Consider the following 13,662-nt stretch of genomic DNA (forward strand, 5'->3'; position numbering starts at 1 on the left):
AAAACCTGGTCATCGAATAACAGGTATTACTACTTGTGTTGTCACAAGTAATTGCAAGTAATACATGTACTTGCATACACAATTCGTTAAGATTTGGTTGATCAGTTCTGGAGTTATAGAAATTTCGGTAAATTTCGGCACAGACATACACCCATACACCCATACACACATACATACACACATACCGAAATTTTTTAAAATAGCAATTTTTCGACGTTTTAGAACATTCTGAACACATTGGCAAAAGCAACTAAAAAAAAATTTTTTTTACGAACAATAGTTTGATAGTGGTCGTTTCATAAAAGGTATTTATTTGGGGAGTTAAAGAGACGAATTTCAGTCAAAAAAATACTACTTATTTTTTCAAAATATGTTTTTTCCATTGGTTTTCGTCATCAGTGTGTAGAAAAAGGTAAGTCTATCATGTTGTACGATGATTAATTTTTTTCTTTAAGAGCGTATAATATTCCGGTTTTATTAGATAGCGTATCAATTGCGACCTCGGCCCATACGCCAACAGCTACTCGAAGAGGATTGGGAGAATAATTTAGACGAAAATCCCTGATGTTTTTCATTCATTTTTCTACATTAATTAAAATTTATTTATCTAATTTATTTATTATATTTATTTGTTAGATAAATCATAGTTACATTAACGCTTTTAAAATTACGCTCTATATTTCAGGAGCAACTATAGGGAAGACATTTTCGTATACTATAAGGAGGTTTAAATTAGAGCTGAACTAGGCTGGTATTTTAGGCCAAAAGTCGTAGAATGTATTGATTGTACACATATACGTGTTCAATCTTTTAGTAATGCAATGATTAATTATGTGAACATTTACTTATTTTTTTTATGACAATATAATATTATATAAATTATTATTTCATTTCTTATATATAAATAGACTAGATGCTGAAAATTATTTTAAAACAAACCGAAAAAGACGTTTTTTATTTAACGTTTAAGCAGTTTGTTATGCAAATTTAGAAATAACAGATATGTTGCTAAGTGGTCTGGTTCAGTGCATAATAGTATAATTTTTTACAATAGTCATTTAAAAGCTAATTTTGAAAATCATACGCATAGAAATGCTTTACTATTAAGAAATAGCGGTTATCCTTTGAAATCATATTTCGAAAATAAATTGTACATTTTCTCCACGTATTTGAAGTAATTTACCTATTTTCTTAAATATGTTTAGAACAGAAGTTTTTTCTTCCATCTTTGTCTCTAAATTTACAATCTGTAATATTAGTTAAAATTAAATTACATAATTTATATGTATCATTGAGTATTATAGTTATTACAAATATACAATTGATTAATATAATAAATAAAATGTTATCGTGTATATACTTAATTTTAAATCTTCCTTTGTGTAATACTCAAATAATTCTTGTCAATAAAGTCATTTTTTCTGAGAATTTATCAGAATTTGTAATATCTTACTCTGAATTTAAGGAGATTCCTGATGTACGTTTATAAAATTATTCACATAATAAATTTAGAAATTATAATAAAATAGTATGATAAATATATATGCATACTATTAATATTAGATACATGTATACGTTCTAAAGATACATTCTAAAGACTAATTTTTTGTCGTTTTAATAAAACGCAAAAGTTATTAATCTATTGCTAAATTAATCCATTCGATTATATACAAAAGTATATTTTATTTAAAATTTAATAATAAATATTACTCTATTGGTGCATTAATCAAGAGACACGGTAGTGTCTCGCGCCAATTGTAAGCGCGAAGCAAATCACGAGCGCTATATTTACATCGCGGTAATTATGCATAAAAAGACCCCACCTGCCGATGACCTTGATCTTGACATTTTGTCAAGGTCACCCTCCTGAGTGACCTTCAGAAGTTTTTAGCCGGCGATCGTTATTCGTTAAAAAGTTATAAACAAAAAAAGTTTGAAAAATATAGCAATGACCTTAACCTTGACATATGTTGTCAAGGTCACCCTCCTGAGTGACCTTCAGAAGTTTTTAGCAGGCGGTCGTTATTCGTTAAAAAGTTATAAACAAAAAAGTTTGCAAAATATATCAGCTATTTTGAGTAGAAGGCATAAATGACTAATATATATATGTCGAAATAGTTCACGCATACACTTTTTTTTGTTTAGTTTTTGTTTAGTTTTGTTTAGTTTTGTGACGCGCTTTAAACAGTTAAATACTTTTAAAGCGCTTTATCTAACCTATGTATGATATACTATATCATACTATATAGGTAGTTTAACTGTTTAAAACGCGTCACTAATCTACATAGGTTAGATGACGCGCTTTAAAAGTATTTAATTGTTTAAAGCGCGTCAACTAACCCATGCGTAAACTGTTTCGAGGCTACCGCACCTTCCCCGAAAGCAGGAAAGGAGTGTGGGTGAACCTCGGTTCGCGTAAAAAGTGTATGCGTGAACTATTTCGGGGCTACCGCACCTTCCCGAAAGCAGGGGAGGGTATGGGTAAACCTCGGTTCGCGTGAAAAGTGTATGCGTGAACTATTTTGGGGCTACCGCACCTCCCCCGAAAGCATGGGGGGGTGTGGGTGATCCTCGGTTTGCGTGAAAAGTGTATGCGTGAACTATTTCGACATATATATTAGTCATTTATGCCTTCCAATACTCAAAATAGATGCTATATTTTCCAAACTTTTTTTGTTACTAATTTTTTAACAAATACCGACCGCCGGTTAAAAACTTCTAAAGGTCACTCAGGAGGGTGACCTTGACAACATGTGTCAAAGTCAAGGTCATCGGCAGGTGGGGTCTTTTTATGCATAATTACCTTTTAATTAGCGATTGCTTTCATGTGCTGTATCGTACTTTTTTCAAACTTCTTTTCTAACAATTATTAACTGTTATTAATTTATCTTCAGTTTTATCTTCTTTATCTTCGCTAAATCCTAAAATCAATATAATTCCTTCCAAGATACATATTCCCGAGAAACGACTTTACCTGTGCATCAATTGCTATCACGATTAAATTCTTAGAAGCTATCGCAAGAGAGTAAATCTCAATTGCATTTGTATACCCACATACATATATAATAATTTTTAACAAAGCATATCAGTAAAGCATGCATAAATTATCTTTAGCCACGATTACATATGTATAAAATACATACGATATCAAATGCAAATAAGTTTTAATCGCAGTTCAAAAGCTTCCAAATCAAAATCAATATACATATAAATATCACTATATAAATATTACATTTCGTATAAAAATATCTATCTTAAGCAAATGGGGAAAAAACATATTATTATTTTATGTCTCATAAAAATATTTTTTCTAGTTTATAAAATCAATATATTCCCTCCCCCCCCAAACATATATCTTTATTAATATTATACGAAACCATTGTCAACAAGTTTTTAATTACATGTTTTTTCATTTATTTTATTCGATTTACTACAGTTATTTCGAATATTCATGTAGGATCAGTACCTACTCTATATTATTATTGAATATAATACTTTATTTTTATTTAGTAATATTATTATTAAATAATCGATATTATTTTATATCAACATGTATAATACTGACATCTCGGCATGCAATTTATATAATCTCATTGTATCCAAAAGAATCTAATATATGGTTCTCATGCTACTAGATTTTTTCAAAGATATGGAAAATTGTCTCTTAAAACAGTGTTTTTTAAATTTTGGTTTTAAGGAATATAAATTGTATATATAATATAAAACTGCGTGATTATAAGTTTGTTTCTATTTAGAAAGACCTTCTCTACGAGAGCACTGAATTCTTTTTAAATACACTGCCTCTTTATAATTAAAGACAAATATCACGATATATAATTAGCGCAAAACACTAATCACTTGTCTTAAATTGCAAAAAATTATATAATAAGAATAATATGGATATGTCCCGTGTATGCAACTAATGTTATAGAAATCTTTGGCCATCGAAGTAAAGATACCAGTCCGTTCGGCTTCATAGAAAAGATTATATAAAAATTGTCTAAAGCGACGTTATCGCACACACATGCATGCCACAGCTATGTGGTTAACAGTTGTGGTTGAGGGAAAGAGACAATGAGTGGAGCTACAGATTTCCAAGCTCATTCAACAAGATAACGCTACAGCAGTCTATTCTTTGTCGAATTGAACGGAGATAATGCCGCCATTACTCGTGCTTTGATTCCATTATTTCCATCGACAAATCAATTGTCAGTGAATGTTTGACAAGCGGCATGCGACAGTAAAATTTATTCTTTTTTATAAAAACAAGTCCGCACTTCCGAAATATACATATACATATACATATATATATATATATATATATATATATATATATATACACAACATAATCTCGGATTTATAATTACGGTAACTTTACTCTAATACGCTGCAGTGACGTAGATTGGGTGCGACATTGATGACCGCGGGGCCATCCACGTATCTCAACACGAAAATCCGAGATGTTACCATTTAAATTAAATACGGGAATCCTTGTTGTACAAAAGAGAATATAGTGCACGCTATATCAGTTTCCGGTCTTAGCCTATTTATTTTTCGTTTTGCTTCTCGCGAGCGAGAACGAGAACGCTTTCCACGAATCCACAGCCAATTTAAGGCGCGTTTTTCGGTACTCGCGTGGCCTTATCATTGAAGCCAGTATATCTATCTAACTGATCGTCAGAGTGTCATAAAATCAACGAAGATAAACGATAATGGTTTGATCAGAGTCCGCTCTTGTTCAGATTGCATCCTGCGTGCCCGCAGGACGGTGCATCTCCCAACTGCTGGTGGTATCAATGACGTGTCAAAAATTGTTAGAACCAGATCAAATGAAGCTTTTTATTCCGCAAAGTGCTTTTCACGATAATGGCTCCATGTCATTATAGACTGACAATGAGTGTAAATTTAGTGTTGGGGCAAAGTGATCGCCGCCAGCGCGAACGATGAATTGTGCGAGGTAATTCTAGCAATAAGTATATGAATCAGTCAATCTTTAATTTAACGGATAATGCAGATTATTGCCGACCGGCTGCGCCGATTTGAAATACTGATCACGAGTGATGTTTCTCGATTGAGCTTGTCTTTTATTTTACCTATGAGTTTTCGATTTAAATACAATGTACTTTATAATATGCATTTTCATGATAAACTTCGTTTTTACAGTTGATGTTCCAATTTGTCAAGCTAAAACATGACGAATTGTTATACCTGCTGCGATCGGCGGATGTCAATAATTTTAACTGATTAAAAGTGACGCCATCACTAATTAAAAATTTGTCACTGTGATGTAGATAAGCAAAATATGATTGATCAGTCAGATTAAATGCAACATATTCCGTTCAGTTTATGCTAGTATAATCAATGTCCATAATTTGTTCATAAAGAAATCAATTCGTTGTAGATGTTCTGCTTCTTATGAAAGATACTCATCGTTTTCTCTTCGCCGTTCTTTTATCATATACATACATTCTATTCGAAACATATACTATTTTGATCGGCGTGAATCTCCATAATCTGTAAAAACGGAGTTTAAATAATTAATATATTATTATTATATTGAGTTACATACATATAGAACAATAATTGTACTGGAAAATTTTCGAATTGGTCGCGACGGTTAATTTATAAAATAACGATGTAAGATAAAAGACGCAAAAAAAGTACAATGGCGTACATTAACCAGATATATATAGTGCGTTCGCTTTCGTATTAAGAATATTCTTAATGACCCAAACGGCATGATTTTTAGACATTTTGAAGACATTGAAGAATTTATCCACTGAATTAGCAATACACATAGGATATATTTAATGTACGCATATAATTTGTATCGATTTACAATATAATTAATAATTATCCGCTATGTGTAAAATGCATAAATGCGATTTACACCGTATGCAGCACGCATAACGGTATAGTTCTTCTTGTTTTATTAACGGACGAAGTTTGAATAAATTTTCCATACCAGATAATATATATTTAACTTATCGAATTTTATTTTTAATCTATTTAAGCTTAAATTCTTATCATTTATTTTAATTTATTTAAGCTTCTTATCATTACACCGTTTATCGCAATGCCGCTCCACGATCACTGATTTTATTAATTTGTGCATTTACGTTTTGTCAACATAATTTTCTTGATTAAAGCATTCTATTGCTCTATGTAATAAAAATACAGGCACATCCGACAGCCGTCGATTAGAAACGCTGCACTGTTACATTTTTCATCGATTTTATTCAACGTATACTAATAACCGGTTTCACCAATTAGTAAACTTTAAACATGATTCAGTATATATCTAAGTTCTTTTGTAAATTTTACAAGAACTCGAAAAAACGTAGTAATTCTTTTTAACTAAACAAAATTTATATCTAAACGAAATTACAGATCTAGCAAGAATGTTTACTTGAGTGCTTTAAATATATCGAACGGCGATCTTTGGATTTTTAAGATACAAGGCGTAGTTCTTTGCAAACGGTTAAACTGTTTAAAAAATCTTATATTATTAAAAAAAAATTACGTTTTCAAACTGATCTTTCCCTTTTGTTATCTGATATGAGAGAAGGAAGAGACAAAGAATGAACCCAGATTGTTATAATCTAATGGTGAAAGAGAATCTCGTAGCGACCTGACAAATATAGATATCTAAAAACTCTAACAGTTATTTTTCGACGAGCATATTCAGCTGCATGCGACGTATCGCATTTATGACGTATCCGATATAAAAAAAAGGTAAATTTTTCGCGTAGCTCATGGATACGGTGGTATTGGTGCAACAGCAACAGCAAGCGCTCGACGCTTATTGTCACGCGGTCGACAGGTTTTCCGGCGAGACTGAGCGCTCGGCGAGGGAAACCGCGGTCGTCGCTCCGGGCAATGGTAGCATTGAAGATTCCTCTACACAGTGCAGTGACGTAAACGACGATGACGTCGAAAAAGAGGAGACGGATGTCGAAGAAGACGGCTGGATCACGAATCTGCCGGTATCGTCGACCATCGTTCAGCTGCAACCAGCCTTCAACACGAATGGCGATATAGCGGTCCTACCGAACGCTAATCAGCCGATTTTCGACAATGTCCGAGTGCAGAACTCGAAGAATGTGCGTCTGGTTAACAAGACCTGCTACAATAATTGTCCTGTTACGCAGATTGTTTACACGAATCCTACTCCTAATCAGGATGTGAGTAAACATGACGCCAGCAGCGTCTGCGACAATACCTCGCATTTGTCGACGAGTAAAGATAACGAAGCTCCAAACGGATGCATCTTTCCGCAAAATACTAAATTAAATAAAGGTAATAATTAATCGTACAACGCAATATATTGTTTAGTCCCGTTGCTGTTTGGTTTTAATAGTTTTTTTATACTTGTTTCTTTTCGTATGTTTAAGCATAAAATCATCGGATAACTAAAAGGAACAGATCTCTCATAAGTTTCAACAACAGTTTTATATATAAAATACAGTTTTATGTAAAAAATTATAAATCGCAACCTTCGAAATTGAATTATATAATATAAATATGCTAACTATATTATAAATTAAATATAATATACTTTTTATCGATATCATCGCAACAAGACATTACTCTAATATATTTCCTCATAAAAAAAATATACTTTGTCCTAAAAATTTTAAATACGGCGTTAGTAGAACGCAATAATTACTTGGTAATTTCAGAGACATTATAAAATCAAATTCTTTTCTTTACATTTTATATTTATGCATTTCAACACTTCGTATTGCGTATCTAAACCAGAGCATGAACGTTTTCGGAAAAATAGCCGATATGTTAAAATATAATTAATTACTTCGACTAATGGTCCTGTCACAACTATTCCAGAATATAGTTTCAATGTCGACGATTATTAGATTAAAAATTGTTACACTTTAGTTGCGGCACAAGAATTAAAGCTAAATATAAAAGAGCTATTTTTATCTCACAGTATATATGTGTCGCTATCTGGACGCGATAGATTGGCAAGATATTGCATGCCGCAAATTGTTTACTTGATTGTGAATAAACTAGCAGAAAAGTGACATCAAACAAGAATTATAATGCTTTACGCAAAAGGATTTATGTAATTATAATATATCCCTTTCGTCAGTGATCGGCAAAAATTCTGTTTTTAGTTATGATTTCGGCGATTATTTTTAATTAATCAAAAATAAAAAATTTAAATGTTTTTAATTTTAATTAACAAAAAATTGGTAATTAATAAAATACTAAGCTCTAAATTTAAAATAATTATAATTAATTAAAAATGTAATACTCTGTTTAAAAAATTAATAAATAATCAGAAATATATTGCTCATAATTTAAAAATTGGCAATTATATAAAATAAATTGTCAGTTTTTAAAAAAATTACATTTAGAAAAAAATATATTTTTAATTTTTTAAAAAATTAGTAATTTTTAAAAAGTAAATTATTTGAACAATTAATAGATAATTATTAAAAAATATATTACTAATTTTTTAGAAAATTAGCATTTATTAATTTGTAAAGTATTCGTTTTTAAAAGTACATTAGTTGCAGTAGAAAAGAAACGATGACGTTAACTATACTAAATAATTTTTTCCTACTGAAAATTCGTGTCTTTTGGGAAAATTTGCAATTACTAGATGAACTATAATTTGACGATGGTCTCTTGCTCTCTCTTAAGGCCATCGCGCACAAAATTGCATAGGCTGCATAAGCATAGCATAAGACCGCTGGACCGGCTGGACCAATCTTATGTAAATTAATATGGCGACTTTATACTGGATGCTCATTGGTTTAGCGGTCTTATGCTACGCTATACCTGTTTCCTACACTCATATCCGTCAAGACTAAATTACTGGCTTATCAAAAAATAAAGTTACAATTTTGTAAAAAGTTAGTGTTTGGATAAGCCAATTTTTGATGTTGAAAATGAAGGACGGATTAGCGCTGTAGCAGCAGCTTCACATCCTAAATTTAAATTGAACTGGCTCAATTGTTTAAGTCGCTCAGTGCAAGCAAATGTTATAGTAGCAATAAAAGAAGCACTTGCTTCTGTGTCGAGTAGAGTTGAAGATAAGAAAAAAGATGATAGCGTAGCTGAGGATGATTTTTTTGACTTTACATGTGATCATGATACACCTGATGTAGTCGAAACTTTTGGGGCCTCTGATGTAGAAGCAATTATTCAGAAATTTAGTACTGAAAGTAGGAATGATCTCGAATTACTTAATTTATATCCTATTGTTAAGAAAGTTTTTCTCAAATTTAATACACCTTTACCATCTTCTGCACCAGTAGAAAGATTTTTTAGTTACGCTACAATGTTTAATTTACCTAAATTTAATAAATTAACTGATGAGAATTTTGAATTAAAAATAATTATAAAGTGTTATTCAAGTGTCGCTAAAAAAAATAGTATTATTTACTTAGAAAACACGTGATTCTCTTAAATAATTTGGGCACATTTAAGGCTCCTGGGTACTCGTCGCGGCCATGTTGGAATGTGAGAAGAAGTAAGAAATGACACGTTGAAAATTCTTGCGTAGTATTTCCAAATAAAAAGATATTTGCTTAAAATAACACTACAGATCACTTCAGCACACTTTAAAAATACGCCGAGTTGAGGTTAAGTCTACCCCTTTTCCTTGATAGTAATAAACAGCCGTAAAACGAATGTGATACGTGCGCAGGCGCATGACTAGATTTCGTATTATATTCATTTTACGGCTGTTTATTAATTGTCAAGAGAAAGGAGTAGACTTAACTTCAACTTGGCGTATTTTTAAAGTGTGATGAAGTGATCTGTAGTGTTATTTTAAGCAAATATCTTTTTATTTGGAAATACTACGTAAGAATTCTCAACGTGTCAATTCTCAACATTTCTCGCTTATTCTCCATTGGAGAGAGTTCTTATTTCTACCGCGACGGTACGTCGTCACCGTCAACGCGGAGTTTTCGGCTCAGGGACCAGGAGCTTTAAAGAGCATTACATCAATGAGAGATGATAAATAATCTTGATTGAAAACTTGAAGAATAAATACGCTGTATCTGCTGATACGTTTATACAATATTAATATGTAAGTAATAATTAATAAATTATTCTTGTAAGTCAAATATGTACACATTTATTACCGTGTTGACTGATTTAATAATAACTGTGTGATAACAAATATAATTTTTTAATCATTGACTTCGCTTTATTTAGTACTTCTGAATATAAAATTGAAACTTTGAATACATTCATATATTTACAAAAATTGTATGTTATATGCACACTCAAAGAGAAGGAAAATTTAAGAACAACAACTTATACTTATTAATATAATCTAATAAATATCGACTAGGTTAATTAATAGATATATTTTCTCACAAATCTTCACAATTATTTTTTTAGTTGTTCAAAGAATGTTGGCATTCTTAAAACAATTTTTCGCTTTATCATTAATGTGTAAAATAAGTATAATCAAGAACTTTATGATGTTCCCTTTGTCTTGCCTAGTATCTCTGATTGTAATATTGTCAGTTACCTCATGTTCATGCTTGTTTTTGCCAAGACACCTTGTTTCAGAGTCAAGGATAAAAAATTATTTTTATTTAATTGTTAATTTTCTGAAAAATTAAAAAATATTTTTATTTAATTACTAATTTTTTGGAAAATATTAAAAATTATTTTTATTTAATTATTTATTTTTGAAAAATTAGTTATAATTCTCGATTTATTATTAAATTTTCTAAGAATTAAAAAATAATGTTACACATTAATAATTTTTGTAGAAATAATCTTTTTTTGAAATTATTTACAAATTGTTAGATAAATAAAAATAAGTTGAAAAATATTTTTAATTTTTTTGGCACTTAATATTGTATTTTGGCTTATTAATGATTGCTTTGACATAAAAAAAATAAAAAATGAAAATTTTTTTTTGCCGATCGCTGCCTCTCGTACACAGTGCTACCCGTTATAATAATTGCGAATAAATTTCATCAAACGACATTAAGTAGCTCGTAAAATTGTCGTTCTAATATAGCTTTTTATAATTATTTTAGTGACACAATGGCTCTGGACGTGGAAATGGCACATGGCTTTATTGTGCGTAGCTTTAATACTTCTGGGTATTATAGTGTTCATAACTGTACATTTAGTGACTCGTGATCCGGACGATGCGTCCACAACACCCACACCAAACACACCAACCACATCGAATATTCCAACCTCATCTCCCCCTGGTAATTGTCCATCTAGAAAATATTTTGTTATGCAAGCGCGACACGAAGGCAAATGGTATCTATCACGATTGCAAACTTAAAATCTGTCTCCTACATTATATATTTGTATTTATTCTATTTATTAGTCTATTTAAAAGCATGTCTCTTTTTACTTTCCACAAGTCATATATTTTAAAACTTTTTGCATTCTTATATATGAGAGTAATATTTTAGATTTTAATGTTAAAGTTGACATATGCGTCTGGTTGAGATTGCCAAATCGGTGTTAAATTAAGGAGTTTCTAACTATAAATTTGCTGCATGGTATATCTTGAACTTTTTGTACGATATGTATCTTATTTTCATGACTTGCAGGTAATAACGAGACAGAGTTTCGCATTGTCGAGCGAGACGAATGGGGTGCACAGCCGCCGGGACCCCTGGAAAAATTGAAACTGCCAGTATCACATGTAATTATTTGTCACACTGCGACAGCATTCTGTACCACGCAATCAGAGTGCGCAAACGAATTGAGAATTATTCAGGATTATCAGATGAAAAATGATTATGCGGATATCGCCTACAATTTCATGGTCGGAGGCGACGGCCTCGCATATGTTGGCAGAAGCTGGAATTACACCGGTGGCCACTCTGATCCCTATAAGCGCTTAAGTATCGGTATTGCGTTCATCGGTAATTTCAATTCGGTTGTACCGCCGATAACGCAATTAAATGCCGCGAAAGAGCTCATAAAAATCGGCGTGGAAAACGGAAAAATTGCGCGTGACTATAAACTGTTAGGTCACCGACAAGTTAAGCCCAGCACTGATAGTCCTGGAGATGCCTTGTATAATAAAATTAAAAAGTGGCCCCATTGGTCATCCCAGCCTAGACTTTAAAGGTTCCTGCTAGCTCGATTTCCAAAAGTCCGCGTTGACATTATACACACGGCGTTACACCTGGCAAAATCGTGAACTAAAAAATGCGAAAAATGACATGAAAAAACTGAATTAGTTTTGTGACCTATATACAGCGTATTTTTTGTTTCAACGCAGTGTTTTTTTATTTAAAATAATTGTCGTAGTGTTAAAATATACCAAAGACTACTATTTTGTTATAATTTAATATGTAAAGCAAATATTTTTATTTCAATTCGGCAGCTGTTAAACGGCTTGTTTTCATTTTTGATTAGGCATTGATTCAATTCGACATACGTGAATTACCCAAACAAAAAAGAAGTTGATATATATCTTACAAGTCTATTCTATCGATTACCCCAAACGTTATCTTATTGAAAAACATTTTTACTCTAATGTACGTCGCAAGAATTTTCATGATACCTAATTTTCTCATTTCTGATGTCATCAATTCAAGATGACAGCAGTAAGTGAACTGGAGCCTTAACTTGTGAATGAAATACAATGTATAAAAATATTCACATCCTTTTTTCCTTTAAATCTGCAATTGTCATCTGTTTATGTCAGTTGGATGTATAATTCTGACATGTACAGATAACAGTTAAATGAAAATATCGCGGATCTATTATTACCGTTCCGAGTATAAAAATGGTTTTACACTCGAATACAATAAAATGACAAAAAAGCAGTTTCTGTAGATTTTGTGGTATTAATATTAGTAAATAAAAGAAGGGAAAGTCACATGTATAAAAAATATTGAGTGTTGAAGATACAGAAGACATTGTTCTGGTCGAATCTCATAATAAAATTAGTAATTATGCAAATAATTATCGAGATACATATTCCGAGAAATGACTTCTCACCTGTGCTTTAGTCGCTTCTCTCGATTATACTTGTATACTCACATACATATATGTAATAGGGGAGACCAGGAACAAACGTAACAATTTTCTCATTTATGTTGATATCTTCGATTTGCTTGTTTATATATAAACTTTTTCCCTTTCATAAGGTAAATACATTATTTACTTACATTATAGTATAGATAAAATTTATCCACATTTTATAATTACGTAGAAAAATCAAATTTTACAAAGATCGAAATTTGTTACAATTGTCCTTACTCCTAGGGCTGGTTGTAACAGAGCTGAAGATCGAGTTTAACAAGGTAAAATAAAAGAATAAACATATAATGATATAATCAATGTAGCGTAATGTTTTAGTTCTTAAAATACTTTTTTTTAAATAGTTCTGAATATTTTTAATTATTTTAAACAGACGTTGCTAAACCTCTACTTTACTTTGACCGTGTTTTTACGACATCGACACACAACTTTTCATGACAGAGCTTCGAGCGCTACTGAGGTGAGGGAGGAGTTTAAAAGACATTATATAACAGCAGATAGATTCGTACAGGAATATTATTTTTTTTAGTAATTGCGTTTGTTACGTTTATCACGCGTTACTTTTGTCCCTGGTCTCCCCTAATTTTTAACAAAGTAGGGGAGACCGGGGCGGAGTCGTCACTACAATTATCTCGAAATCTGCATGTT

General features: G+C 31.4%; 1 protein-coding gene across 2 annotated transcripts; it reads left to right on the top strand.

Moving 5' to 3' along the window:
* Positions 1 to 4,537: 4,537 nt before the first annotated feature.
* Positions 4,538 to 12,107, top strand: LOC143896670 (uncharacterized). 2 transcript variants are annotated; one of them, XM_077404642.1, is made up of 4 exons: positions 4,538 to 4,957; positions 6,753 to 7,299; positions 11,034 to 11,213; positions 11,568 to 12,107. In XM_077404642.1, the coding sequence occupies exons 2-4, from the start codon at positions 6,756 to 6,758 to the stop codon at positions 12,089 to 12,091; spliced, it is 1,248 nt and encodes a 415-aa protein (XP_077260768.1). In that variant the 5' UTR covers positions 4,538 to 4,957; positions 6,753 to 6,755; the 3' UTR covers positions 12,092 to 12,107. The 2 variants fall into 2 exon arrangements, with proteins under 2 accessions (XP_077260768.1, XP_077260769.1); XM_077404643.1 differs by having other exon boundaries at positions 6,824 to 7,299.
* Positions 12,108 to 13,662: the final 1,555 nt, after the last annotated feature.

The sequence above is a fragment of the Temnothorax americanus genome, unplaced genomic scaffold (genome assembly GCF_048541705.1).
Source record: "Temnothorax americanus isolate GAGA-0224 unplaced genomic scaffold, ASM4854170v1 Scaffold19, whole genome shotgun sequence".
In the NCBI taxonomy this organism is placed as follows: Eukaryota; Metazoa; Arthropoda; class Insecta; order Hymenoptera; family Formicidae; genus Temnothorax; species Temnothorax americanus.